The sequence below is a fragment of the Macrotis lagotis genome, chromosome 2 (assembly GCF_037893015.1).
Source record: "Macrotis lagotis isolate mMagLag1 chromosome 2, bilby.v1.9.chrom.fasta, whole genome shotgun sequence".
NCBI lineage: Eukaryota > Metazoa > Chordata > Mammalia > Peramelemorphia > Peramelidae > Macrotis > Macrotis lagotis.
This window is the reverse complement of record NC_133659.1, coordinates 1,041,577-1,069,467: the sequence shown is the minus strand read 5'-3', so window position 1 is coordinate 1,069,467 and position 27,891 is coordinate 1,041,577. Positions and strand designations below refer to the sequence as shown.

The 27,891-nt window shown below is 45.6% G+C and overlaps 1 protein-coding gene across 2 annotated transcripts in view; it reads left to right on the top strand.

The window, feature by feature from the left end:
- The window catches only part of AK5 (adenylate kinase 5), a 171,730-nt gene that overhangs the window by 79,579 nt on the left and 64,260 nt on the right, over nt 1-27,891 (top strand). For both annotated transcript variants that reach the window (XM_074221136.1, XM_074221137.1), the window contains exon 7: nt 21,400-21,490. In XM_074221136.1, coding sequence (XP_074077237.1) covers nt 21,400-21,490 — 91 coding nt within the window. The remainder of the gene's footprint in view (nt 1-21,399; nt 21,491-27,891) is intronic.

Sequence of the window (27,891 nt, the reverse complement as noted above, 5' to 3'; positions counted from 1 at the left end):
AAGGTAGCCCAAGCTTCAGGCCCCGGCCCAATTCTGAACCACCTCCTCTTATCTATGACAAAGAACAGCTCTTCCCTTTGGCATTATGGTTTGTTTGGAAGGCCCCATAGGCCTCGTGGGTGACTTGAGCATTTTGTGTCTAAGGTTAGTGGTTAACAGATATCTGACAGAGGGAGAAGAAAAGGATGGACCCAGCCTCACTGGGCAGAACAGGACGAGGTGACTGTTTTTCCAGTGCTGGGGGGGGCAACTACCATGCTTCTCCTCTCCCCTTTTCCCAGCTAACCATCTCCCCATGAGCTTCCAGTTATTTTTATCTCCCTGGGCCCCTGTTATAGCCTCAAAGATTAAGAGCTGGAGGTCACTGAGCCAGAATACATTACCAATGCAGAAAAGGAGACCAAGGGGAGTTAAATGACTTTGTCAAAGTCACACACCCTTCACTTATCAGAGGTAGGATTTGCATCCAGATATTCTGACTTCAGAGTCAGGGATCTTGGGATTCCAAGACGGGTTACTTATGATACCCACCTTATAGGGTTCTTTGGAGGTTCAAATTAGATAATATTATGTAAAGTATTCTGAAAACTTTAAAATTCTCTGTAAATGTGCATTATTATTATTATGATCTCAAGGTCCTCTGCTAACCTGGTCATTCCCATCTCCACTACCTCCATGTCTTTCTTGTATCCAAAACAAATCATAACACTCTAGAGGTGATCTGGTCTGGACAGAGAACAGGGGATGCTGATGGTCTCTTCCAAGGCAAGGCAACCAACTAGTTTCTAATTGAGTTCTACAAAAGGAAGACACCCACAAAAAGAGGACAGGGGAGGGTGGTTCAGTGGGGGTAGGATCGGAGGGGTCCTGATTCTAAGGCCCAGTGTCCTCTGCCTGAGCCCCGGTCCTGCTAGCACATGGAAGCAAGGTTCCAAGAGGAGGAAGAGGATTGGGATAGGAGGCATGGTCGCCCAGTGCATGAGTACTAATATTCTATAGAGACTCAACATGGGTCCTCATTCTGGACATCAGGCCCCTCTTTATCAAACTAGTATCTCCCCAGTTTTTCCAGCTTCTGTATCACGTCATTGACTCAAATTGAGCTTAGGGTTTCCCTGGCATCCTCAAACACTGCCAGATAGGACAATTTTCTGAACGTTTTTCATCATCTTTAAATAACTCAAACCCCTGTCAAACAGCAAGGTCTTATCTTTTCTTGTAGTTTTTCATGTGTGACCTGCCTTGTGCAAATAGTGGTAATCTTGAGTGAATTGTGAGAGAAATGGTTTTAAGAGCATCACTTACATAAAGATTGACATTTAAGGTAAAACCATCCCATGCTCTTGAACACATAGAACAGTGAACAAGGAAATCTGCTGAGGGTTTAAAAATGGAATGAGAAGTCTGCACTTTATTTGCTCAAAGAAAAAGTGAAAGCAGCTTGTGCCCTTTGAGTGTGTGTTGAGAAAGGGTGGGGTAGGAAAGGGGAGAGGATACTGGTATAAAGGATACACCAAGTCCCAGGCCATGAAGGAAGGAAGAAACCAAGGAAAAAAGCCAGGAGATCCAAGTAGACTTTGGAGAGGGCTTATGAAGTAGTCACCAAGGTTACCAAAGCTTTGGTGAACTGGCATGTCTTAGCCTGGAGATAGCCAAAGACCCACCTACTAAAGGTCACACCCCACGTCTATTAGAATAGTGACTGTCTTTTCTTTACCTTCACCAAAAATGAATCTCTCCACCTGAGTGTTTGAGGTCTGGGTTTTGACCTTATGCATGAAGCCAGTGCATGGGCATCTCCCCAAGGGGACCTTCCCAAGAAAAGACAAACACACTCAACATTTCACGACATAGCCAAGAATAGGCGCTCCCCGCCATTTGATCCATAGGTAGCATTGGATGCATGTATAAGCAATCTATCAAGTTATACTGTTGAAGAGCCTAGTATGCGAAGCACTGGAAATACAAAATAAAAACCAGAGTGGAATAATGGAGGATTGGGGAGAAAACAAATCTAGGTAAACCACATGTCAGTTGGGCGGTGCAGCTGGCCGTGTTAGGAAGGCCTGAGTGTAAATCCTACCACAGACATATCATTAGCTGAGTGACTCTGAGCAAGTCATTTAAGCACTCACAGCCTCAGCTTTCCCTTCTGCACCCACCTGCCTTCCAGGGGTTTTTATAAGGATCAATTGACAATATTTGTAGTCCCCTGCAAACCTTCAAGAGCTTTTCCAAAGCCAGTTCTCATTACTCTAGGGTCCATTAGAGAAGAGATTCTTGGTCAGAGAGGGCACAGACTGGACCCCCTGGGTTACCTTCCCAGTTCTGAGATGCTGTGATTCTGAAAGGAAGAAGGGAAAACTGACTTGAGAAATCAATTCATAGTCCAACCCATGCCTGATGAGCTCTGATTCTAGGAAGGATTCAAGTTTACCTGGGAGGAAAGATACTTGGCTGCTTATTTCAAACACTTTGGGAATATTAAGATGTTTGCTCTGCTGGGTATGGTAAATGCAATGGGAAAAACCTGGGCCAACACTGTGATGATCTCCAATGAAGCTGGGCAGGCCATGCTGGGTTTTCCACATGGGAATTGTTCAAGATCTGGCTTCCCCTGACATCTTAGGGGGTAGAGCTGCATTTACTTCTTAAGGGTAGTGGCTGTCTTTTAATGTTGCTAGTACTTATCACAGCACAATAGTTGGTGTTTAATAGATGTTTAGTGAATGTATGATGTTATTATTCTGTGTGGGACATCTCTCTCCTTATCCCATAAGGAAATTCCTCACCTGAGTCTTCTCTCCTCCTCTGCTTCCTCAGAGCTTCCCTTTTCTTCCTTCTTTTCAGACAGAATAGCCTCCTTCCACAAACCCTGATGTTTCTCCAAGGCAGGGCGAGTAATTATCTAAGAGCAACATTCCCTCCCACAAAATCTTTCCAAGGTTTCTCTGATGTAGGAGAAAGCTCATGGATGGTTCAAAGAAGTTTGGGAAGATTACTATGAACGGATGCAAAGTGAACAAAGAACTAGGTCAATTTTACAATGAAAAGAACACCATGCAACCAACTTGGGCAGATTTAAGCATGTGATCAACCCATGATTCTCAAGAACAATGACAAAGAAAGCTACCTTCTGCTTGACAGAAGGGGGACGGGATCCGCAGCATGACACACAGGTCTTTGAAGGGGCCAAGGAAGGGATTTACTTTGCTTGAGAAGACACAATTTGTGAGAAGGCTTTGGTTTTCAGCTTTCCCTCCCCCCGCCACCTCCAGAGGTGGGAGTTGCAAGGGATGTCAATTGGAAGTAAAATATAATTGGAAAAAAAAGAATGTGACCCCCAGCCAAGGCTTAGAATGGATGATTTCCAGGATCCCATGAAATACTACAATTCTGTACCACAAATCACTAGAGCAGGTCTTCTAAGCATTTATTCTTTTTTGCATGAAACACTTTGACATTCTGAGGAAACCTGCAGACACTTTCTCAGAGTAATATTTTTAGATGCATAAATTATAAATACATAGAGTTACAAAGGAAATCAATTCTGGTGAAATATGGTTATGATGAAAATATTTGCAAATACAAGTTCACAGTTTCCAGGTTGCGAATCCTTTCACTACAGAAGACCTCCTTTGACCCCAATAATTTTGACTACTATATTGAAAGTGTCCTGGGAGCAGAGGCTTAGAGCCCAGGGCCCCAGAGGCTTCTGGTCTCCTCCCTTAAGAGCCCAGCAGGTGCCAAAGGGCTAGAGTGGGTAGACTTAGGACTTGGAGGCCAAGGCCTAGCTGTGAGGATCTCACATTCAGGTGGTCTGCTCATTCCTCCAGTCTTCCTCCACATCCCATCACAGACCATCATGTATCATGCTTATTGGATCTATTACCAGAATACTAGTTGGGGAAGGGAGAGCAGGAGCCTCTAATCCTTTCTCTACCACTTAACCTAGGCTGAAGGTTTTGGGGCACAGTGGCCATTTTCAAAAGTTCATATTCCTCCCTGACCTTTGGATACCTTCCTCAGTTCTAAATCTGGGCTCCCAGTCTGTAATCTCCTTAAGGCCAGGGCAGAGGCATTCCTTCTTGTCTTTGTATTTCTGGCTCCTGGCACACATGGCCTTTCAGCCATTCCTTCATTCTGCTAATTGAGCCTCCTGGTCATATGTAAGTCCAAGTCACGGCCACCTCCACGTCCCAAATTCCAAACTTTCCTCCAGGGCACCAGGATTGACCTCTGGGAAAATGGCGCTCGGACTCGAGGTCGGCCAAATGAGCAACCAGCTTCAGCTATTCAATGCCAGTTTTCTCTTTGCTGTAAATGAGAGAAGTGAACTAAATTGGACCCAAATCCTCAAGCTATGAATTAGCCTGTTGTGTGGGCAGGGAAAGGAAGGGAAGGGAAAGGACAGGGTGATTCAAAGGACAGAGCACACCAGCTTTGAATTAAAGAAGACTGGGAAGGAGAGGGAAGGGGAAGAGCCTGCCAGGCCTGGGGGATGGCAGTGGGTGGTGCCTGGAGGCAGGACATGGAAGGTCTCCTTCAGGGATGCGAGGAGATTCCTTTTACTATATCCAAGAGTGAAGGGGGAGTGGGAGAAACCTGGTAAGGAAGGAAGGGTCCAGGGATTGGAAGCCAAACAGAATTGGGTTCGCTCCTGGGGGAGATAGGGTCTATCTCCCTGGACGTTTTAGGTGTTTTAGGAAGATCACTTTGATGACTGAATGAGGATGGACTGGACTTTGCAGCCGTTGCAATGGTTCAGGGGTGAGATGAGGAGAGTCTGTACCAGGGTGAGGGCAGTTTCAGAGGACAGAAGAGAGTAAGTGAAAACAAGAAAATGTCAGTATTGGTTGAGGGGGAGGGGTAAGAGAGAGTGAGGAGTCCAGTCTAGGTCATGATCTTAGGTGACCAGGAGGGGGAGGAGCGTACCTTTCCCAGGAAAGAGACACCTTTGCAGGGAAAGATCATGACCACAGTTTGGGACATGTTGAGTTTAAGATGCATCTAGAGGTCAGGAGAAACCTTAGCACTAGAGAAGATCTTAGCATCAGATGATAATTGAATCCCTAGGAGGCAATGAGAGCAAGTGAAATATTCAGGATGAAAAATGCCCTCCGCCTCCAGAGAGAGAACTGGTGGACTTTAAGTGCAGATTGAAGTAGACTGGGTTTTTTTTTTTCACATGGTTGACATGGAAATGCTTGGCGAGATTCCGTGTATAATTCATGTCATATTGCTTTGCTTTCTCAATGGGTATGGGAGAGGCTGGAGAGAGAGGAAGAGAATTTGGTAGGCAATTTTTAAATGAATGTAAAAAATAATATTTTTAAAAATAAAAATAAAGAGGGTAGAAAAAGGAAGCTAAGAGGTCCAACACTGAGCCTTGGGGGTTACTCACCATTAACATAATAAATATATATTTTTAAAAATATTTTTTAAAAAAAGAATTAGTACAGAAGAAAAGAGGGCTTCTCAATGATCTACATGTAATCAATGACACCATCTCCTTGCCCCTCACTCTCTTCACTCTCCATAGTCTCACTTCTGATTTTATATTCCACAACTCCATCCTAAGTTACCAGTGACCTCTTTTTTAATGGCATTTTATTTTATTTTTCCAATTACATATTTTTCATGTAGTTTTCCAACATTCATCCATTTGCAAAGTTATAAATTATACTTTTTTTACTACCCTCCCTTCTCTCCTCCCTCCCTTTGATGATGAATAGTCTGGTAAAAATTTGCATTTAATATATTTACATCTTAGTCATTTTTGTGTAAGAGAAATTAGGACTAGGGAAAAGAAAGAAAACCATGAAACAGGAAGGAAAAACATAAGAGAAATTTTACAGTCAGAGATCTCTTAATCACCAAAGCTAATGACCTTTCCTTGGTTCACCTCCTCCTTCTGGACCTTTCTTCTACCTTGGCCACCACTGATCACTTTCTTCTTGACCCTCTCTTCTCTTTAGGCTCTTGTTACATCGATTTTCCTCTGACCGTCACACCACTCTCTCAGACTTATTTGAAAAAATTTAGGGTTCCAAATTTTCTCCCTCTCTCCTCCTCGCCAAAGGAAGATCACTAGGATGGTGAAGTTACATGAGCCCCAGGAGGAGAACCATTTAAAGAAACCATGGACAAGAAAGTGGAGGGGTAGGGTGGAGTGTGGAGGGGAAAGGAAAAGATGTGCCAGGGATATGATGGCCCTTCCACTGTGGAAGAGGGATTAACCTTGGTCTGTTTGGCTCCAGAGCCCCAAGGGAGAAGGGGGGGGAGGAGGAGGAGGAGGAGGAGGAGGAGGAGGAGGAGGAGGAGGAGGAGGAGGAGGAGGAGGAGGAGGAAAAGTTTGCTGTTGCTGAGAAGCAAATTTGGACTTGATGTTAGGAACAACCACCCAGCAGTTAGAGGCATCCCTCAGGGAATTCTCCTAGTAGGACTTCAGGCAATGGTAAGAAGACCCCTGGCTGGGTTTATGGGGAAGGAGACACCTTTTGCAGATGTTGATTGAACAGGGTAGGCATTCAGGGCTCTCCACTTCTGAAACCCTGGGATTCTATAAATTCGAGGACTTTAGGATTGCATTTTGTTGAATGAGTGATAGTGAATGTACCATAGATCTCTTTCTGTGCTTGGAGGATTCTGCTAAATTCTCTGCACTGTCCTTTACTTTGCCCTACCTGGCAGAAACCACAGCCGTGGCAGTGCTCTCCCTCATTTAGAGAACAGAAGATGTAGGTCATGGTTTTCAACTAATGGGTCTAAGGCCCTATTGCTTCTCTACACTCAGAACTGCCCAAGTGCCTGCCCACCATTCCTTCTGTGGCAACCTGCCTTGGTCACTGGACCCAATGACCAACCAAAAGGCAGCTGACCATTCTGGGGCCCTCAGTTGCCCAGCTGTCTTCCCTTTTTGTCTTGACAAACAAGGAGCTAAAGGAAGGTGGGATTTCTAAGAGGTTCCTGAGAACTTAGAAGGTCTCAGGGTAAGTGAGCTCTAGAGTCGCTAGCCCAGACTGGCAGAAGGCCCAGGGTGGTCAGGAACCTGCCAGCGCCTCACAGTCCAATCCAACTGAACTCAGCTGGACACCCATTGCTTACATGCCTGCTATGGGTGGATTGTGCTGGGCAAGAGTGAAAGAAGGAGAAAAAAGCATTTATTAAGCACCTGTCCTATACGAGGAGCTGTCCTGGACAAGATGAATGAGCCAGTGAGTTGGAAAGCATGAAGTCCTTGCTCTGTATAAAGACAGACACCAGCTGGGAAGACAGCAGAGGAGAGTTGCTCTCAAGGGTGCCCATTTTAATGAGGGAGGCAGCCCCCTAAAGGGGGGCACCTGAGGGGATAGGCCAGAAGGCCCAGGCCCTGCTGAAGGAACGTCACCCACTTTTAAATCATTGCCATAAAGAAAACCAGGCCCACTTCTGATGTTGGACTACTGGAAGCACCAAGGACTTGGGGGTGAGAAGAAGCCAGGGCTGAGGTGTCTCCTTAGGGGCTTCTTCCCTGGATGATGACTTGGGGGGGGGACTTGCTCTTCTCAGAGATCTTGGGCTCCTCTGCCCTGCAGGGGTGGCTGGACAGTAGCTGGTCCTGGTGGAAGGCGGGGATGTCCAGTCTGTAAGTGGGGGGGACAACTAACCTGCAGGCCCCCACCCTAAGAAGGGCTCTGGGTCTCTCAGGCCTGAGCCTCCTCTGTACCTCCAGGAAACAACCCCTCCCTCAAGGAATTTAGATTCTAACCTCCCTTTCCTAATGGGGTTCAAGCCTAACAGCAATTATTAACTGCCTGCTGTTTGCTAGGCTGGTTCCAGTAGCTGACCCCAAGGACCTTACATGTTATTGGGACTATGATCGGCACCCCATTCCCAGCCTTCACCCCACCCTCATGGCCCAGGCTCACTTACTGCCTTCTCCTTTCAGTCCTGGACTCCTGGCGTCCCTTGGGTCTTCACACTCCTTTTTAGTTTTCCGATGTGTGCTGGTAAAAGTTTAACACCTGCCTGGGGGAGGGGGAAGAAGCAGGATAGGCTTTTAAGGTTAATCTGGGCTAGTAAAACTTTCACCCAGCACTTTCTGAAGTCTAGACAATCAGCAAAACACTAAATGCAGCCCTTACTTGCAGCCTCTGCTGAGTTCCAAAGTGGAAATGCTGAAAATGGAACAATGGGCAGAGCCCCTTGTTTGGGGCCTGGCTCTTCCTCTCTCCAAACTGAAGTTTCCTCATCTGTAAAATGGGCACAAAAGCCCTCAGCTGCTTCATAAGATCAAGATACAACATATATAAAGATTTTTGGAAACTTCCAGGTATTGCATAAGTGCCCATCATAGTTATGAATAAATGCCTACCCTAGACACAGACAGCGCCTCTATAAACTCAGAGACAAACCAGAGAGACGACTGTTCACCTTCACGCCCCTACGGGAGAGCCTGTTCTACAGGAAGGACTTCTAGTGGGGGGAAGAAGAGCAGCTCAGAGGCCGATGGCCCCTCAGATTTACAACCACCCCTGACACAGTTGATGTGGTATTGTTCCCATTTAACAGGTGAGGAACTTGAAACTCAGATTGTGGAACAGCTAGGTGGCACAGCCGATAGAGCACCAGCCCTGACGTCGGGAGGACCTGAGTTCAAATTCGACCTCAGACACTTAATAATTACCTAGCTGTGTGACCTTGGGCAAGTCACTTAATCTCATTGCCTTAAATTTAAATTTTTTTTTAAAAAAGACAAGGAACAATTTATATGGCCTGATGCAGAATAAAATCAGCAGAACCAGAAAGATTGCCATGCAGCTAGTGAGTTGGGCTTGACATTTGAATTCAGGTCTTCTGGCTTCAAACCCCTTTTCCCTGGACTTTCCCTGGACCTGAGTTTGATTTCTGCTGGGTAACTCGAGCATGTTGTCTTTCTGTCTTGGCTTCAGTTTCCCATCCATAAAAAGGGTGGGTTTTTGGCCACTGTCTAGGGTCCCTGCTAGGATTCTTTCTTCCTCATTGGCTTTCTATAGATTCCCTCGTCTCACCAGCTCCTGTGATCCTCAGCCCCACACTGATTGGTGCCTGCAATATTTCATTCTTTTCTTCTTGTGCCATATATGTGCCACATATGATGCTGGGACAGAAGGTGCCTGGATCACTGTCCAGGATGATGTCCTCCCAGAAAAAAAGAGCAAAACCTTGGCTGGCGATGGGCTTGGGACGGCAGACCAGGTCAAATCATACAATGTACTGCTCTTCCTATTTCTACAGAGATAGAATCCTGGTTACCAGTCCCCAGCCCTGTGTGCACTAATTCTACAGACAGAAGGGCCTCCCATCTCCTTTTGTTCTGATTTCCAGGGCAATAAGGTCCCCCTCACTTCACCCACATCCTCTGCCTCTCCTCTCCTAGACATAAAAGCCTACAACCCTAGTTCTGGAACCAGGGAGGCCCAGGAAAATAAGATTATACCCAGGTGGTAAGCACCAAAAGGAAGATTTGAACCTAGGTCTTCTGCTTCCAGAATCAGTGCTATTTCCACTGTGACTTACTCATTTCTTCTACAGCACAATGCCTAGAACCTAAGAGGATTTAACAAATGGTTAATGATCGATAGACTGATTGAGCCACAGCCTAGAATGTTCTTTTATTAAATGTGTTGAGTTGGATTTGGAGTGAATGGAATGGAATGGAAGTGGAATGAGTTCTCCAAGAATCACCACAATACTTGGAAAATAGGAGAGGAGACAGGGTGATCACATGATGGCTACAGCTGCTCTGTCCGGGACAAACAAAGCCTGGCTCCCTGGGTGAGGGGAACCTCAGGAGTCTGGAGCAAGGCTTCCAAGTCATCATCATTCAGGATGCTGTTCTAGATGGCTTCAGGAGAGGAGATCCAATCTGGACAGACCTAGGCTCATTCCATAAATACTTTATTGACTCTTGCTGTCACGCAGTTATAGTAAGCAGAATTACTACCAGTGTTATTGGACCCTATTTCCTCAGCCTCATAAAGATAACCAGGACCTCTGGCTATGTGCTTTCAGAAATGTGATAAATTGCTATAAATTTGATTTGTTTTCACCCAGGAGAAGCCATGGGCCCCAAACAGATCATCACCCTGAATGATTTGCAACTGGCAAGTCTTGTGGAAGACTCCCAGTGAGGTCACTCTCCACATTAGGAAATCCAGAGCCTGAACAGGGAGGGACTTTTAACAATGGGAAAGTTTCCACTGGTCATTAGATGTTCCTTGAGAAGCAAGTCCCATGATGCGAGTCTCAGGTCCCTAACCCAGCAGCTGGCCCTGCGCAAGGCTGTGCTTGTTGAATGAAAGAGCAAAGGAAGAAAAACCTGCTTCTTATGGGATTGGGAAGCTGAGGGGACAGAGACAGGGCTGTAATTCATATCTGAACCCTAATTCAGAGGATGGAGAAGCCCCATGACACATGGACAAAAAAAAGAATTGCAGTAATTCCAAAATGGCCCTCTTCACCTTGGGACAGACTTCCCTGAAGGTCTCCAAGCAGGGCAGATGGAGCCTTCAATGAAGGATCACCTGGACCAGCTGTGAAGTGCCTTCCCATTGCTAAAATGATCAAATGAGGTCCTTAGCCATGACTGGCACACTGTTGTTGTCATTGAGTGGGTTGCTCAATCGCTTCAGTTTGTCCAATTCTTTGTGAACCCATTTGGGTTTCTCTTGGCAGAGATGCTAACCTGGTTTGTCATTTCCTTCTCCGGCTCATTTTACAGATGAGGAAATGAAGAGTTAAATGACTTATCCAGAGTCACACAGCTAGTACATTGTAGGTGCTTAATAAATAGTTGTTCCCTTCTTTTCCCTTCCAACTGACATTCTGTGAGTCTCTAAATGGTGTCACCTCCCCACTCTATATTCTGTTATGAGAAAAAGGATCTCTCTCTCCCTCTCTCTTTCCCTCCTTCCCCCTCATCCCTCCCTCTCTCTCAACTCTTCTCTCTTCCACCCCCTCTCCCATCCCTCCTTGTCCTCCTCTCTCCTTCCCTTTTTCATTCCCTTCCTCTTCTCTCTCCTCTTTCTCTGCCTTCCTTCCCTTCTCCCTCTCCCCCTTTTCTCTCTCTCTCTCTCTCTCTCTCTCTCTCTCTCTCTCTCTCTCTCTCTCTCTCTCTCTCTCTCTCTCTGTTAAGGATGAAGCTAGAGATGGGGCAGATGGGATAAGCTTTGAACTATGGGTCAACGAACTTACAGCCCTTTGGCTCTGGGGAAGCCTTGAGATGGCTCTGGGTTATTTGTGAGGGAAGGCTGCCTTCTTTCAGCTCTGAGGAGGGACTCAGGGCTTGTTCTCGGGCTTGAGGAGGAGTTTCCATCCAGATTTCTCTCTTGCTCTGATTTTTGTTCAGACAGCCCCAGCCCCTACTCTGCAAAAGGCGGGGAGCTTAACACTTCCTCCAAACCCCAGACCTGCTCACTTCTTGCCCCCACTTGAACTGAAGAGGTTCCTGGGGTTAATCATTAGAGTGGTCTCTGCCAAAGAGTGAAGCAGGCAAGGATCCTTTTCCAGAAGGCAACCCGCCCTTCAAAGAGGCTTCAAGTGCCTGTCAGGGGCCTCGCACTGAGCCAGGGATGCAGACACAGTGGAGAAAGGCTCTGGCCCTGCAGTATGTGTGTGTTCTTTCAGAAGAGGATAGTGGCACGCCACCCATCTTGGCTTCAAATGGTACCTCCAACACTGACCAACTGTGTAATCAAAAGCAAGACGTTCACCTCTAGGAGCCTCAGTTTCTTCATCTGGTGATCATAGCCAATGTACCCTTTTCATAGTGTTTGGTGTGAGGTGCAAGTGGGATAATACATGCAAACTGATTTCCCAACTCTGAAATGTCATGGCAGATATGATGAGATAATTAACATGGAATTTTTAACTATTGTTTCCTGGAACCACGGGTCTCTTCTCTTTTTCTTGGTGTTCTTTCCAGTTTAGATACAGAAGATGCATTTGCTCCCCAATCTCTATATTCTTGTAAGCTAAGGTTTCACTTTCAAACTCGTTGACATTTCTGATAACTGACAAACAGTATTTTAAGGTTTGCAGAACTGTTTTGTTATCATTTGTTAGTTTAATCTTCCCGGCCTCAAACTCCTTGGAGGTGAGGGCTACAGATAGTAAGAGACTTACTTTACAGAGAGGTCCCTGAGGCTGAGATTGAGGTGTTCTCGCTCCTTCTGATCAACCCCAGTGGCTCCCTCTTGAATCTAGGAGAGAGGGAATGTCTTTGTTTGGCTTTTAGAGCCCTTCCCCTCCTGACCAGCCTTTCTTTGAGTCTCCTCAGCTATGACTCCCTTTCCTGTGTTCTGTGGTCCCACAGACTGGTCTTGCCTGTTTCTCAAGCATCTCCCATCTCTGTGGCCTTGCATTGGCCATCCCCAATGCCCAGGATGCCTTGCCTTCTCACGATGCTTCAGAGAATTCCTCACTTCTATAAAGACTCAGCTTGGGCACCATCTTCTGTTGAATCCTAGAGCCCTTTGGTCAGTTGGAGAAGCCTATGAGTCCTTCGCAGAATCATGTTTTTCAATGGATAAAGTAAAATACAGAGGATTACTAAGGAAATCAGTTACAATATGATAGAGCTATCAAAAAGACTTTTAAATCAAATTAATAGACCCCTCAAAAATTTTAAATCAGGTTAGTAAATCAAGTTGTCTGTTCCATCAATTGCTAGTACCCCCCTCATCCTGGTTTTATGTTTTGCACACACACACACACACACACACACACACACACGTAGTTGCTTCCCTTTTGGAATAGAAGCTCCCTGAGAGTAGGAATCATTTCATGCTTTGCATTTGTGACCCTAGTATCTGGCACACAGGAGGTGCTCAATAAGTGCTTGCTGCTTGTTTGACTCATCCAGAATCATCATAGTTGAGGGTCTGAGGAAGAATCTGAGCTCAAAGCCTCATGGATTCCAAACCCAGCTGTCTGTGCCTGCTGCCTCCTTCCTATTCTCTTACACTCCAGCTGCCAAGAGCAATTCTAACAGGGAAAGAGAATGAACAATAGTAAGCACCTACTGAGTGCCAGCTCGGTTTCCTCAGCTGCTCAATGGGGGTGATCACAACACCCACCTTGTACAAGGTGCTAAGGAGCAAATGAGATATAATTGTAAAAAAAAGGAAAGAAGGCTAAGCATAGGACCTGGTATATAATAGGTGCTTAATAAATGCTTCCTTCTCTCAAAATAGATTCCATTTAACCCTATTCACTCAGCCTACCATGACCCCAGCACTAGTACTGCCCTCAGGGAGCTTCCATTCAGGTGGAGACACTCAGACCCAGAAAATTCAACATAAAACACACCAACTCTGAATGGTCCCTGATTGGGCCCAACCACTCACCCAGTTCCAAAACCAGTTGAGCACCCTTGGGCTCAGCCTCCATCTCTGTCTCGTCCCAGCTTGAGTGACATCATCATCAAACACATTGCTAGAACAGAGACAAACGGTGCCTCCTACAGTCTCTGTCTCAATATCCAAGTCTCCAGATTAGGCTCTTTTGAGAAACAGGGAAACTTTTTTCAATCCTGTAATTCTCTCATTGATCACAATTTTTCTTTTAAAAATATCTGAACTTTTTTATTGTAGACTTAACAGTGAGCAATAAATACAAGCATTTCAAAATCCAAAGAAAAAAGGTTGTATGTGAACCAGCAAACTTTTGTTACGTAGCTTTTTAAGCATCTATAAATTGATAGGTTTTCATAATAAAATAACAATATTTTGTTAATAATTAATTTATTAATAATTAATTTTTATTAATGAAAATAATAACATTAAAATGATAAATTGTCCTAATTATTTCTACTGTCACCCAGAGAGGGCATGTGGTTGACCCTGGGTCACGCAGGTGACTGTTATTTCAAAACTCCCAGGGCCTCCAAATCAATCAGCAAGCATTCATTAAGTGCCTACTGTCTACCAGTGCCGCCAAAGCAGAGTCCTTCATAATTTTAGAGGGGAATGGAGACACAGAGTTTAAAAAGGTGATATTGTTTGTGATGGACTCCTCCCCTCATTATCTAACTGCCCACTGCCTCAATGTCTTTATCAAGAAAATGGAAAGTATAACTGTGCCACCACCTCCCTGTAGGGCAGCAGTAGGGAAAGTGCTTTCAGGCTTTGTGCCAAATGGACAAATCAAGTTGTTATTACAGCTTTAGAGTCACCCTAGCTAAAGGGCTACTGAACAGAAGGACTTGGAGGCCATCTCCAGCTATTTGAAAGGTGACATGGGCAGAGGGGAGCAGACTTTTCTGCCAGTCCAGAAGACAGAACAAGGTGGGGGGTGGGAAGGGGGGCTAGCAAACTCCGAGGATTTCCATCTGGGCTTAATGGAAGTAAAATCTTCCTCGTAATGGACCTCTGAAAGTGGAATGGGTCACTAGAAACTGTACTCGAAGTCTGCAGGCAAAGGCTGGGAGGGGAACTTGGCAGGTTGAGATGGCTTTGAACTTCCCCACTAGGGTTTCTCCCCACCACCACCTCCCGACTGGTCTTTAACCACCTCATGTTCACCTTGGGGTTGTCTCCTCACTTCTGTCTTTGGATCTCCAGAGCTTGCTTGTGCCTGGCCAGTGCAAGTGTTTAATAAATGTGGAATGCTTGATTGTTTGAAGGGATTCTTGGCAAATACGCATTGAATTGAGTGGCCATTGAGTCAAGTTGTAGCTCTGTCCAAGGGACCAAATTTAAAGAAGTCTGGCGGTATTTGGAGTCCTTTGGCAGAGTGGAAACCACAAAGATTTGAACCCAGCTAACAAGAATATGTGTGGAAATAGGAAACTGAAAGAATAAGTCAGCCGGGCTCCTCCTGGCCCTGCTTCCTCTCCTAAACAAAGGATAAATAGATCTAAGTCTGCTCTGGCCTAGGCACTGTGCAAAGCTCTTTACAAGGATGATTATCTCATTTGGTCCTTACAACAAGGGGGGGGGGGGCGGGGATATGTTCTCTTATTATTCTCCTTTTACTGATGAGGAAACGGAGGCAAACAGGGTTAAGTGACTTGCCCAGGGTCTCAGGGTTAGCATGTGTCCAAGGTCAGGCTTGAATTTGTCTTCCTGACTCTATCTCCTGCACCTCCTAGCTGCACCCCACCCCCACCCCAGGACCCAGGACCACCTGCCTGGCATCAGGCTGCCCCCTCAGAGACAGTGATCACCTTCCAACACTGAGAGGGCTCTTTGGTATCTCTCCTGCCCTTCAAGGCAATTTGTCATCCTGAGAGGCAGGACAACAGTCAGTGAGTCTGTAAAGGAAAGACAATTAGTCCCAAATCCCTGCCCCCGCGCTGGTTGAATGAAAGCTGATTCATTTGGGCCAGATGGGCTAATGATGAGACTGAATCTCTCTCCCTTGAGCCCCCCTTCCCACTTAGATGGGCTCCCATTATCCTGGACTACGGGCAGAACTAGCGGTTAAGGGCAGAATGATTATTTGAGTGTGAGACCAGGTGGATGGAGATGAGAGACTGGAGCCCAAAATGCAGAAATAAAGGAAATGGATGAGTCACCTTCCAGGGCCAGTGTGCTCCTGGTAGAACCTCCTGCATCCTCTTTTCTGGGCTCCTGGAGCCCCATTAAAGCCCTTCTGCCCTGGGAAGCATGGAGCCTGATAATTAGGAAAGGGAAGAGATGTCTAATAGCCCTGAGCTAAGACCCCAGGGAAGTCTAGAGACTTCTGGGGAGAGACTTGGACTGTTACTGCGCCCTTCTAGGAGATGGCGGCCAGGGAAACCTGGCTCAGCTGTAATCACTGGAACGATACTTATGATCATAAAAGCAAGCGTCTTCATCAATGCTCCTGACAAACCTTTGAGGGAGATTGTATTCTTTCCCCCATTATGTAGATCAGGAAACTGAGGCAGACAAGGTTAAGTGACTTTGCCAGGGCCAGGCAACTAGTCAGTGACTGAGGCTGGATTTGAACCCAGGTCTTTCTGAATCCTAGTCTGCCATTCTACCACTAGTGTTAAATTGTGAGCTCCTTGAGGCCAAGGACTCTCTGGCCTTTCTTTGTATCCACAGTGCCTGACACATAGTAGGTTCTCCTGAAATGTTTAAGTACTGACCGACTAATGTTTGGAAAAGGAGAGGAGGAAGATGAGAGAGGGAGACTGGAGAGGTTTTAATGAACTGTTTTCCTCATGAATTCACTTCAGTGGGAGTTTGTGGGAGGAAGTCTTTCCTGTTGCCTCATGTGAGTTTCCCACACTGTCTGTGACGTTTGGATGACACTTTGGGGGCTTCCAGATCAGAATTCATTCAGTTCCCTCAGTGAAGACATAGGAAGACAGACGGAGGATGGTCAGGTATCATGGATAGCGACATGGAGATGGAGAGTGAGCCTGGGATTTCATTGGTTTGGAAACCATTCAGGCGAGGATATGGCCTCCCTCAGTGCAGGTCAGCATCTTGTCCATGGCTGAGCCTCAGGGAGGTGTCTGAGCCCTAAGAAATGAAGCCTCTCAACAGGGTCTGTCAGAGGGCACCCCAAATTCAAGACTGCTTGCTTCTCCAGCTACTGCATCAAGCTGCCTATATACCAAGATAATAACGCCAACCACGACAATAGCAGACATTGAGTTAGGTGCCATTTTAATCCCCATTTTAGAGATTAGCAAATTGAGGCTGAGAGAGATTAAACCACTAGCCATGGTCATGAAGCTAGTAAGTATTTGAACTCAGATCTTCCTCATTCTAAGTTCAAAACTTTATTGGCAGAGTCCAGTGTTCAAAATCAGGTCTTCCTCCTCTCTATCATCACCCTACTCACTGCAACTTAATTAGTCTTTAGAAATGGGTGAATGCAACACTTGAGCTTGGAGTCAGGAAGACCTGAGTTCAAATGTGACTTCAGACACTAGCTACGAGACCTTGGGCAAATCACTTTACCTTCTTTCCCACTGTTTTCTCATCTGTAAAATGAGACATCTCACCAAACCCCAACACTGGATTCACTATTTCCTTCCAGAATGACCTCTGAGTTCTGAAATGGCCAATTAGGTCTTTTTCTTTCAAGCCCTCATCCTTCTTGAACTCCTTATGGCCTGTCATAATGTTGACTCCACTCTCCTCCTGGACACTCGCCCCACTCCCTTCTCCTGGTTCCTCTTCTACCCTTCTGACTCTGCTTCTTAATCCCCTTTGATAGAACCTCATCTGTATCTCCCACCCATGGAAGTAGCTGGCGGCTCTGATTTGGTGACCTTCTCACGTCCCATGGACAGAGGACACCAGTTCTGGAGAGCCAGCCTCAGTCTCTCCTCTGAGCTCCAGTTCTACATGCACAACTACTTCATGGATACTGAAATGGGTCCCCAGAGACCCTGAAACTCAACACATCCTGACCAGCCTAAACCTGCCTCTCCTCCAAAAGCTCCTGTTTCTGTTGTGGGGATGTCAGAGTTCACAACCTCAGTGCCATCCTCAGAGATCTGATCTGCACACATTGGGAATAGCACAGGCCTGTCCAGGTCACTCATCCCTCCCTTACTACTCAGTAAATTCCAGTTGTTCCCTTTTGTCTCAAGAATCCAATTGAAATTCCCAGTCCTGGCTAGAAAAACCCTTCCAATGTGACTCCAGCTTGCCTTTGCCTTCTACATTACTCCTTCCCCACACCCTGCAGGCTTCATCTCTAGTGTTGTCTCCATGCCTGCAATACACTTAGGAACTGGAACATTAATAACATGTTATTTTAGCTTAATTGTAGGGGTTTACAAAGCGTGATTTCATTTCATTCTCGCATCAGCCCTCGGAGGCTCAGGAGAGATTGAGTGACTCACATTAGGAGGCTCCTGGAACAAGACTGGCATTCAAATTCAGGACTCTTTTTGCTCACATCCCAACTCTCACAGGTGCCATCTGGGTAACAAGGGGTCAGTTATTCAATTTTCTATGTCTCAGCTTCCCATCTCTCAAATGGAGATCACTATTACTTGCGGTACACAGAGCCTGGAGTCAGAAAGACCTGAGTTCAAATCCAGCCTCAGACAAGTTGCTTCACCATCATTTGCCTCAATCTCATCTGAAAAAATGGAGATAATAATTGCACCTCCCTCCCAGGGTTCTTGAGCTAATTGTATGGTGCTTAGTTAGTACAGTGCCTGACCCATAATAGGTGTGATATAAAGAAGCTATCAGTGGCATTAAACCCTCCCTCTAAGGGAAGAAAAATGGTGGCTCTGACTCTGGAGAGAACTGATGCGATATAGAAGATGGCAAATGACCCAAGCCAGAGAAAAATACTTCCATTATTAACATGGTGGCAGCGGCAGCAGGAGCATCCTCTTCTCAGCCAGCAGCCCCAGGCTCTCCTTTCCCTGTGCTCTAGAAATCAACGCTGCCATTGGCCCTTCAGTGTTTTGGATGCACTGGGGAGCCTGGTCAGCATTCCCCATTCAAGACTTTGCTTGACTCCCATCTCTCTTTTTTTTCTTTTTTTTTTTAGGTTTTTTACAAGGCAATGGGGTTAAGTAGCTTGCCCAAAGTCATGCAGCTAGGTCATTATTAAGTGTCTGAGGCTGGATTTGAACTCAGGTCCTCCTGATTCCAGGGCTAGTGCTCTATCCATTGTGCCACCTAGCTGCCTCTTCTCTTTTTTTTTAAAGAAAGGTTTTATTGGGGTGGCTAGGTGGTGCAGTGAATAGAGCACCAGCCCTGGAGTCAGGAGGACCTGAGTTCAAATCCAGCCTCAGACACTTAATAATGACCTAGCTGTGTGGTCTTGGCCAAGTCACTTAATCCCATTGCCTTGTAAAAAAAACTAAAAAAAAAGATTTTATTTTGTTTTACAATTTTTCCCCCACTCTTACTTCCCTCCCCCACCCCCACAGAAGGCATTTTGTTAGTCTTTACATTGGTTTCATGTTACACATTGAATGTGATGACAGAGAAATCATATCCTTAAGGAAGAAATATAAAGTATGAGATAGTAAAATTACATAATAAGATAACAGGTTTTTTTTCCCTAATTTGATGGTAATAGTCTTTGGTCTTTGTTCAAAGTCCATAATTCTTTCTCTGGATACAGATCTCTGGATTCTCCATCGCAGATAGTTCAAAATTGTCCCTGGTTGTTGCACTGAAGGAATGAGCAAGTCCATCAAGGATGATCATTGCCTCCATGTGGCTATTAAGGTGTACACTGTTTTTCTGGTTCTGCTCATCTCACTTAGCATCACTTCATGCAAATCCCTCCAGGCTTCCCTGAAATCCTGTCCCTCCTGGTTTCTAATAAAACAACAGTGTTCCATGACATACATATACCACAGTTTGTTAAGCCATTGCCCAATTGAAGGACATTTACTGGATTTCCAATTCTTTGCCACCACAAACGGGGCTGCTAGGAATATTTTTGTTCAAGTGATGCTTTTACCCTTTTTCATCATCTCTTCAAGGTATAGGTCCAGTAGTGGTATTGCTGGGTCAAAGAGTATACTCATTTTTGTTGCCCTTTGGGCATAATCCCAAATTGCCCTCCAGAAAGGTTGGATGAGTTCACAGCTCCACCAACAACGTAATAGTGTCCCAGATTTCCTGCATCCCTTCCAACATTGATCATTGTCCTTTCTGGTCATATTGGCCAGTCTGAGAGGCGTGAGGTGGTATCTCAGATGCTTTAATTTGCATTTCTCTAATAAGTAATGATTTGGAGCAATCTTTCATATGACTATGGACTGCTTTGATCTCCTCAGCTGTAACTTGCCTTCGCATCGCCTTTGACCATTTGTCAATTCTCCCATCTCTCTCTTGCTTCAAAGGAAAAATCAGTCCACCTCCTGGCTACCCAGACCACATCCTGCATGAGTAACAATTCCGGGTCTTCAGTAGCAGTCATTGCCTGAAGTGGGAGGGAGCTGAAATGGTCCCGGGGACATCACGTTTCCTTTTCATCTTCCCCATCTGTTCAGGAAACATCAATTAAGTCTTTGCTGTGTGTAGAGGCAGCTTGGTGGAATGGTTAGAGAGCCAGCCTCTCAGTCACTAGTCTCACCATCGTTATTAGAGAGCTGGGCATCTAAGGGTGGGAATGGAGAGCTGGAAAGCCATATTCTGAATGGAGATAGAGAGACAGAGGCACGATACAAGAGATCTCAGCTAGGGGATGTAGAACTGGCCACAAGGAGCCGGGTTCAAATCCAACCTCTGAAGCAGACTGGCTGTATAGTTTTACACAAATCATTCTGGGCAGCTCCCTGAAAGGTGCCAACCTGCACTGGTGGAGAAAATGTTTCATCTGGGAGTTCCCTAGACCAGTGAAATCAGAATTCAATGCCCCTCCCTTCTCTCACTCCAGATGTGCACAATGGTTCTCCTGCTGTTCCAGGAGGTTGAAGCATCTCTGGGTGAGGGGAAGGGAGGGAAGAGAATAACTCAGGAAATGATTAAGAATAAAGAGGACTTGGGGGCAGCTAGGTGTCCCAGTGGATATAGAATAGGCCCTGGAATTAGGAGGACCTGAGTTCAAATTTGACCACAAACATTTGACACTGAGCAAGTCTCTTGTCTCACCAACAATAAAAGAAAATAAAATTTTAAAAAAGTAAAGAGGTTCTGTTTCAATATCATTGATTTAAATATACCCCTCCTCCTACCCAGCAAACCATCCCTTGTACAAAAGATTAGAAAAATCATTTTAGCAAAACTAACAACATAGCCACTTAGTCTGACGTATTTACAGTGATCCTTACCCATAGTCCCTTACTTCTGTAGAAAAAGGAGGTAAGTCCTCAACTCTGACAAAACAATTGAAATGGAATACCTCAAAATCATGACCAGTGACTAAGCTTGGATCCAAAGAGGAGACTGGAAGGGTCCCCTTTCCTTTGCAGAGAACTCTAAGTGTGGAAACCCTTTTTCTAACGTCAGATTCCCTCCTTTGCTTGGACTCCGGTGTCCTCAACTTCCTTAAGTCTCATCTAACCCCACGCCATCTCTTCCTACAGAAGCCTCCTCCTGCCCTTCTTAAACCTTAGGCCTTCACTCAACTATTTTCGAATTGTTCTGTATATCGCTTTTTACACATGCTGGTTGATCATTCCTTGTTGATTTTCTCTCAAGCATGCTTTGGGTGCCTATTGTCTCTGCCATTTAAACTCCTGGAGGGCAGGGACTGGCTTTTGCCTCTTTTGTATCTGGAGCGCTTAGCCTGCCTGGCAAGCACATCAGAGGCTCTTAATAAATGGTGATTGAATTGATCCAGTGAATTTTCCCCACTTTTTCATTTTTGCTGTAACAGATTCTTCCAGGGATGGGTAGAGGGTGAGGATGGGAAAGGTAGGTGGGGCCCACACAAAAGCTAGCCAGATGCTGATTTTACTAAAGTAAGAAAAACCCAAGAGAACTAACTGTCTCTTCTTTCCTCCAGTTTGATGCGGACCGAGATGAAGATGAGGTGTTCTATGACATCAGCATGGCAGTGGGCAGTAAGCTGTTCCCACCCGCTGAGGCTGCAGCAGGTATGTGTTACTCAGAGTGGGGTGGGGGGAGTGATCAAGTCCGTCATGCCAATCAGTCAATCATCTCTGTCTCAGGGATCCCACTTGTCCCAGGGATCGCCTCTGTTGTGATGATTGTCTCTGTGGCAGTGATGGCTTCTGTGGCATTCATTCAGTTTGGCACAGATGCCCATGCACATTTGACTGCTCCGAGGTCTCTGGTCCTGTCATCCCTGAGCTGTTAGCTAGAATGTCCTCTTCTCATTCCTTTCAACCATCCATTCAGGTCAGTTATCCTGATGTAGGAAAAAAACTTACCAAGCACTTACTGTGTAAAATCACTGAGTTGCTGCACTTAAGAGTCAGGAAGATGCAAGTTCAAATCTAGCCTCTGACAGTCATGAGCTGTATGCCCCTGGGCTGACATCACTTCACCTCTGCCTGCTTCATCTATAAATGGGAATATTAAAAATGCCTGTCTCCCAGAGTTAGTGTGAATATTAAATGGGATAATCTATGTGGAGTGCCCTATGAAACTCTGAGGCACAATATAAATGGCAGCTATTATTTATCATCATTGCTAGTCTTATTCAATGTATACAACCCTCCAAGATTCCGGGCTCACTCCCCTTCTCTCTCCCCACACCCCCTCCCTGGTAAATCCCATTCATGCCCATATTCAGCTCAGAACACAACCTCTATGCAAACAGCTCATCTTTTGAAGGCCAGTTCTACCAGGGGTCCTGAACCAGCTCTGTCCAAAAATGAACCCATTTTCATCCCCCCATCCCAGGCCAGTGGTCTTTTCCTTCTGATTTCCTTTGACTCCTGATGTAACTTAGATGTAGAAGGCAAAACTAGAACCAATGAGGGAAAACTGCAGTGAAAAGGGTTTGGGCCCCTTCCTGCCCAGGAGCCACAAGAAGCAGCTGGCCCCTCCTCCCTATGGTGACCCAAACTGTATCTGACCAAGAATTTCCTCCACAGCAGATTCAACAAATGGTCAGATCAAGCTAATCATGAAGAAGCTGCCCACTGCATTGAAGCAAAGTCTACCTCTTAGTGATTTCCAGCCAGTGGAGGGGAGAAGGAAGAGGTGAAGAAAGGAGAGAAAAGTGGGATAGAGAAGAGAGATAGGGAGAAAGAGGAAGAGGAAAAGAGGTTAGACGAGAGAGGAAAGAATAGCAATATAAGTAAAAAAAAAAAGAAAGACAGCCCCTGCCTTCAGGGAGCTTCCATTCTGATGGGGGAAGATACCACAAGGACAGGAGGAGAGAAAGTCTTTGAGGGACTGTGGAAAAGTCCAGAGAGTCAGGGGCAGAACATGGAGAGCAGATGAGGAGTAGACATGCCTCACTCAGGCACCTGCTCAAAATGAAGACTCCAGGGAGAACTCACCAGTCAGAGGAAGAGATCACAGCCCTCAGTCAGCCTGAGCCAGTTCTGGGGGCACTCGGTAGTCTTGTGGGTGTGACAAGCATCCAGGGTCTCCAGGAGTCCCTCACCGGCTGCTCTAAAAACTGGTCCCTACTGATGTAAAAAATGGATCCTTTGTCTCAACAAAGTGATCCCAAAGCAGCTGTTGGAGCAGAGGCTCCCCATCTGGACTCCCTCCAACACAGGGAGATAAAGTCAGAGGCATGCATAGACATCCCTGCACCTGGATCTCAGAAAAGCTCCTCCCCACCAGTCTTGGGTCTGGGACTCACTTTCAATTCAATTCAGTAACTATTAAAACTGTGCAAGATTCAGTTCTAGCATAGAAGCTACAAAAACCAAAATGCCCTCAAAGAGGTGACATTCCGATGACTCCCCAGAGTCATTTCAAAGGGGAGAGAAGGCTAGTTGCTAGGTATCTTGTCCAAAACTCCCCCAACAGTGGGATATTCAAGAGTTAACCCCCAAACAAGAAGTCTGGTCCAATTCTGAAGAAAGAGGCTGGAGAAATCTAGATTGAGTATAGAAGTAGTTTAATAATCAAATAGGGCAGTCTAGTGTGGAGGCCAGACAACATATCAGAAGTCCTGCAAAGACCCCCCCCCCAAAATTCCTGTGGTAGTCCTAGAAATCAGTCAAAGGGAAGAGTTATAGCATGGGTTAATGAGCTCTGGCTGATATTTTGGAATTTCCTCTGCCCATCACTGGGCTCATCCATACCTGGATGCCCTGATAAGTGCTGTTTTTCTTTGAAGTCCCGGACATGCCAGACCTTGAATTGGTCATTGTTGTCCTACCCCAGGCAGTGGGCCTTCTTATGACCCTTGGTCTTCATTGATAGCAACTCATCATTATCATTATCATTATTACTATCATCATCATCATCATCATCATTATTATTACTTTCATTGACAGAAACTTTTGTTAGGAAACCCACATTAGTTATGACCTTTACTGGTAGAGACTTTTGCTAGGAAACCACATTGATGGCTTTCATTGCTGAAGGGGTCCACATTATTATGGCTTTCATCAATGAAGACCCCAGACTAAGGATTCAAAGCTGGTCTTTGACTAGGGACTCTACAAGGTCCAGGTGAAGAGGGAGCCAGTGTCATGGCACAAATACCTAGAGGTGGTCATTCTATTCTCCCTCTTCATATGGCAAATTTTATGATCCTGGTCAGCCTAGCCACTGATAATGGCTGTTTCCAGCCCTCGCGGTTCCCTTGAATCTGCCCATTTTCATCTCCTCACTCTCTGAGCCAGATCTGGTGATGCACTCAGTCTCCAGGTCAAATTCTAGCAGATAATACTGAAAAGAGATTGTTGGTCCCTTTTCTGTCTAAAAGGGTAAATTAGCACACCTGTGGCTAGAGCCCAGGATATGGACATTTCAGTAGCTGTCTCACTGCTTTTTACTTTGAAAGGCCACTGCTAAATCTGGAAGGAGGGAGAGGGAAAGGGCCTGCTTGTTTCTTTCCCATCCGTAGCATCCCGACAAGCAACCAGGTCACCACAGACACAACTCGATATTTCCCTTGCCCATATATCTGGCCTTGAACTGCCATTTCAAAACCCATTTGCAACCACCCAAGTCCCATATGTTGAGAGAAAAGGCAAAATAGTCACTCATTGTCCTTGGTTATAATGATATTCCTTGGCTGCTGTTCCTCAGCTACCTATGACATATTAAAATAAAACTGTTGCCAAGAGCAACAACTTGTCCAAAACAAATTTCACAGTCAAATGATAGAATAAATCCGTACCAAAGGCACTTTTGAAAGGCAACTTAATAAATTCTTCTTTGCAGTTACGAATTTTGTAGCAAATACCTTCTCACCTGGCTGCTTCTGACCACCACTCCCTGATCACCCTGTCATAACTTGCAGTTCTAACATGCAAGACCCAGGAACTGGGTGATTTAATTACTTAATTACTCTCCTATTGAACTTGATGAAACAACCAGACCTGAGCAGTTGTGAATTCATAGAGAGGGCAGTAACTGCATGAAAGGAAATGACTCAATGGGTTAATACTGGATCGGGATCATTCTACATGAGCACTAGGTCAAAAGGGAAGGTGTTACTTGAATCCAACTGTCTCACATCATTTCATCTGGTCCAGGAGGTTCTACTATCCTTACCTAAACTGCTCCCTGGCCTCACCCCACTAAGTCCAAGCACAACTAATCTTTCAAACACCAAGATTGCATCTGTCACATAGAACCTCCATGCTGTTACACAAGCCAAACCACTTCTCTGGGCCTCTATTGCCCTATATGGTAGTGTGAGATACAATCCATTTGGATCCCTACTCTATCCCAATCTGTATCAATCAATCTGATATGATTCCACAGGAATAGTGATTATCACTGTGAGCTGCGGATTGTAAGATCGCTTGCATGATCATAGGAAACTAGCTATGGAGGCTCTCTGCCCTGGTTATTCCTTGACATGGTGATCGAGTGAATGTGGTAGAGGTGACACAATTACATAGAAAGTTCCCCGATTTCTTTTTATACCTCTGGACCATTCTCTCTTGTCCAACCCAGGCTGGTGGTCAAATTATGACCTCTTTATCAGTGAAGATGCCCCGTGTTTCACCCAAGCTATGACCCCTCTGTAAATATGGCATTTTGGCCTTCAAGAGCAAGGTCTTTCAACCATTGAGATTCTATGTGTCACCATGCCTCTGAAAGAAGGGGCATCTCAGATTGTGAGGAAGATCTGAGGTGCACTTTATTAGAGTAGACCATGGATCCTTGAATAAAATGCCATTGGCTCTGAGTTCTACCTCAATCTCGTTTATTAGAGATAGGATAATTTTAACCCCTTTAGTAGAATGAGAAAGTTGGACTAGGTGACCTCTAGTCTTAGGATGCTACAAATGATTGGGAAGGAAAGGTTCGTTAAGGCAGATTGGCACACTTTTAGTTATTTCCTTCTTTATATATTGTATTTGTCAAGGCCAAACACATTATGGTTACATTTTACTTAGAAGTACCTGTAACCTGTATATCTATCCAGAAAGAAAGGTCCCCATAATCTCTTCCTATTTTGCAATACCTGAGACCTCTAAATCTCTCACCTCTATTTAAAGGAAAGCCCTCCCACCCTTCCCAGTCTTCCCAGTTGATCTTTAGAGTCAGAGCCAACAGGTAATTTGTCTGTGAAAGGGAAGAGAAAGACCAGATGATCATTTGAAGGCATAGCAAGGTCAAGTGAAGATATTCTATTAAAACCGAGTATACTTAAAGCTACTGGGAAGAGTCTAGTAGAAAAGAAAAGGGGGGGAGAGAGAGAGAGAAGAGAGGAGGAGGAAGAGGAAGAAGAAGAGGGAGGAGGAAGAAGAAGAAGGAGGAAGAAGAAGAAGAAGGAGGAGGAAGAAGAGGAAGGAGGAAGAGGAAGAGGAAGGAGGAAGAAGAAGAGGAAGGAGGAAGAAGAAGGAGGAGGAGGAGGAGGAAAGGAAGTTAGAACTCAGGAACCTCAGCTCCATGAAACTTTTCCTGACCCTTCCCCACCCCCATCAAAAAAAAATGGTTAGTGCATGGACACCATGGCCTAGTGCAGACACAGCTGCCCTCTGAGCAGGAGAATGCTAGGAAATGTTTAACAACCCGCTCCCTCCCACTCCCAAACTGACCTGTTCTGCACCACTCTCTTAAGTGTAGACAATCACCACAAGCCAAGTGCTAGCTGGAGATCTGGACCCTACTCTTCCATCTGACATGCCACCACTAGCATGAGGCATGCCCCAAGGTAGCTCCATACTACTGTAAATCGCAGAGAAGAGGGCTGAGCTGCCTCCCTAAGGACAGAGCTCCCAGGGCCAGTCTGGCCCTTCCTCATCTGTGCACGTGGTGAGTCCCTTCTGAGGGAACTGGCTCAGCAGGGGAACAGGAGTCTCCAGTTCTTCTCGTTTCCCCTTGGTGCCTAGGATGGTGCCTGGCAAAAGAGTCAGAACATTAAGTCTGGCCAGCTGAAAATGTAGGAGAGAGAAGCAGGTTTTCTCAAGGCAGTGTCCCTGGAAAGGTCCCATGAAGAAGAACCAGGAACATCACCTTTCCTCACAGGTATCCCAGGGCCAGGCTAGGCCCTGCCTCTGAGCCTGACCTGGCCTGGGCAGACCCCAACTTTAATTCTCTTTTCTTGGTTGGCTAGAGTGAGGAATTGCTCTCTGCAGGCCAGGCTGATTAATGAGGATGAATCATTAATAATGATGATTAATACGTGGAGGTCTAATCATGAAAATTAGCAGTTGAAATTTAGTCCTGGAAGCCCAAGACAAGCAGGTTAATGTAGCCTGGAACTCTAGAATCCTTGTTCTGGGACAAAAATAATCCAGTGGGAGAGGGGAGGGGGGTGAATAGGAGAGGAAGCCACCAGGGCTGAGGAAGAGAGGGAGAGAGGGACTGATTGGTGTGGAGAATGGGTTAATTATCCCTACTAAATCGGAGCTTTGTGCAGTTGTGCCTACCTTCAAGGGATGGGCAGTTAGTGGTGTAGTGGCTAAAGCACCAGCCCTGGAGTCAGGAGGACCCAAGTTCAAATCCAGCCTCAGACACTTAATAATTACTTACTTTAGCTGTGTGACCTTGGGCAAGTCACTTAACCCCATTGCCTTGCAAAAAGCAAAGGGGGAGAAAAGAAAATGAAAGACGAACACTTTAGTTCTATCTATCTGTATTAATGCATTAATTCAGCCCAGGTTCAACTCACAGCTTGGAGATCAAGGTGGTCATGAGTAGCTCATTTCCCAAGGTGGGGCCAGAATGAGAGATTTGGGCTAAATAAGAACTTTCCATGACTTCAAAACCAAGAAAACTGACCTCCATAAGAAAATCTCGAAAGAAGTCAATCTCTAGACAGTGTGGTGGGCAGAATCCAGAACTACAATGTTTAATCTGTGGCATTTATTAAGCACCAGCTGTGTGCAAATCACTGTACTAGGGAGGGGACAAGTGTTTTTTAATGGATTAGGTCCTG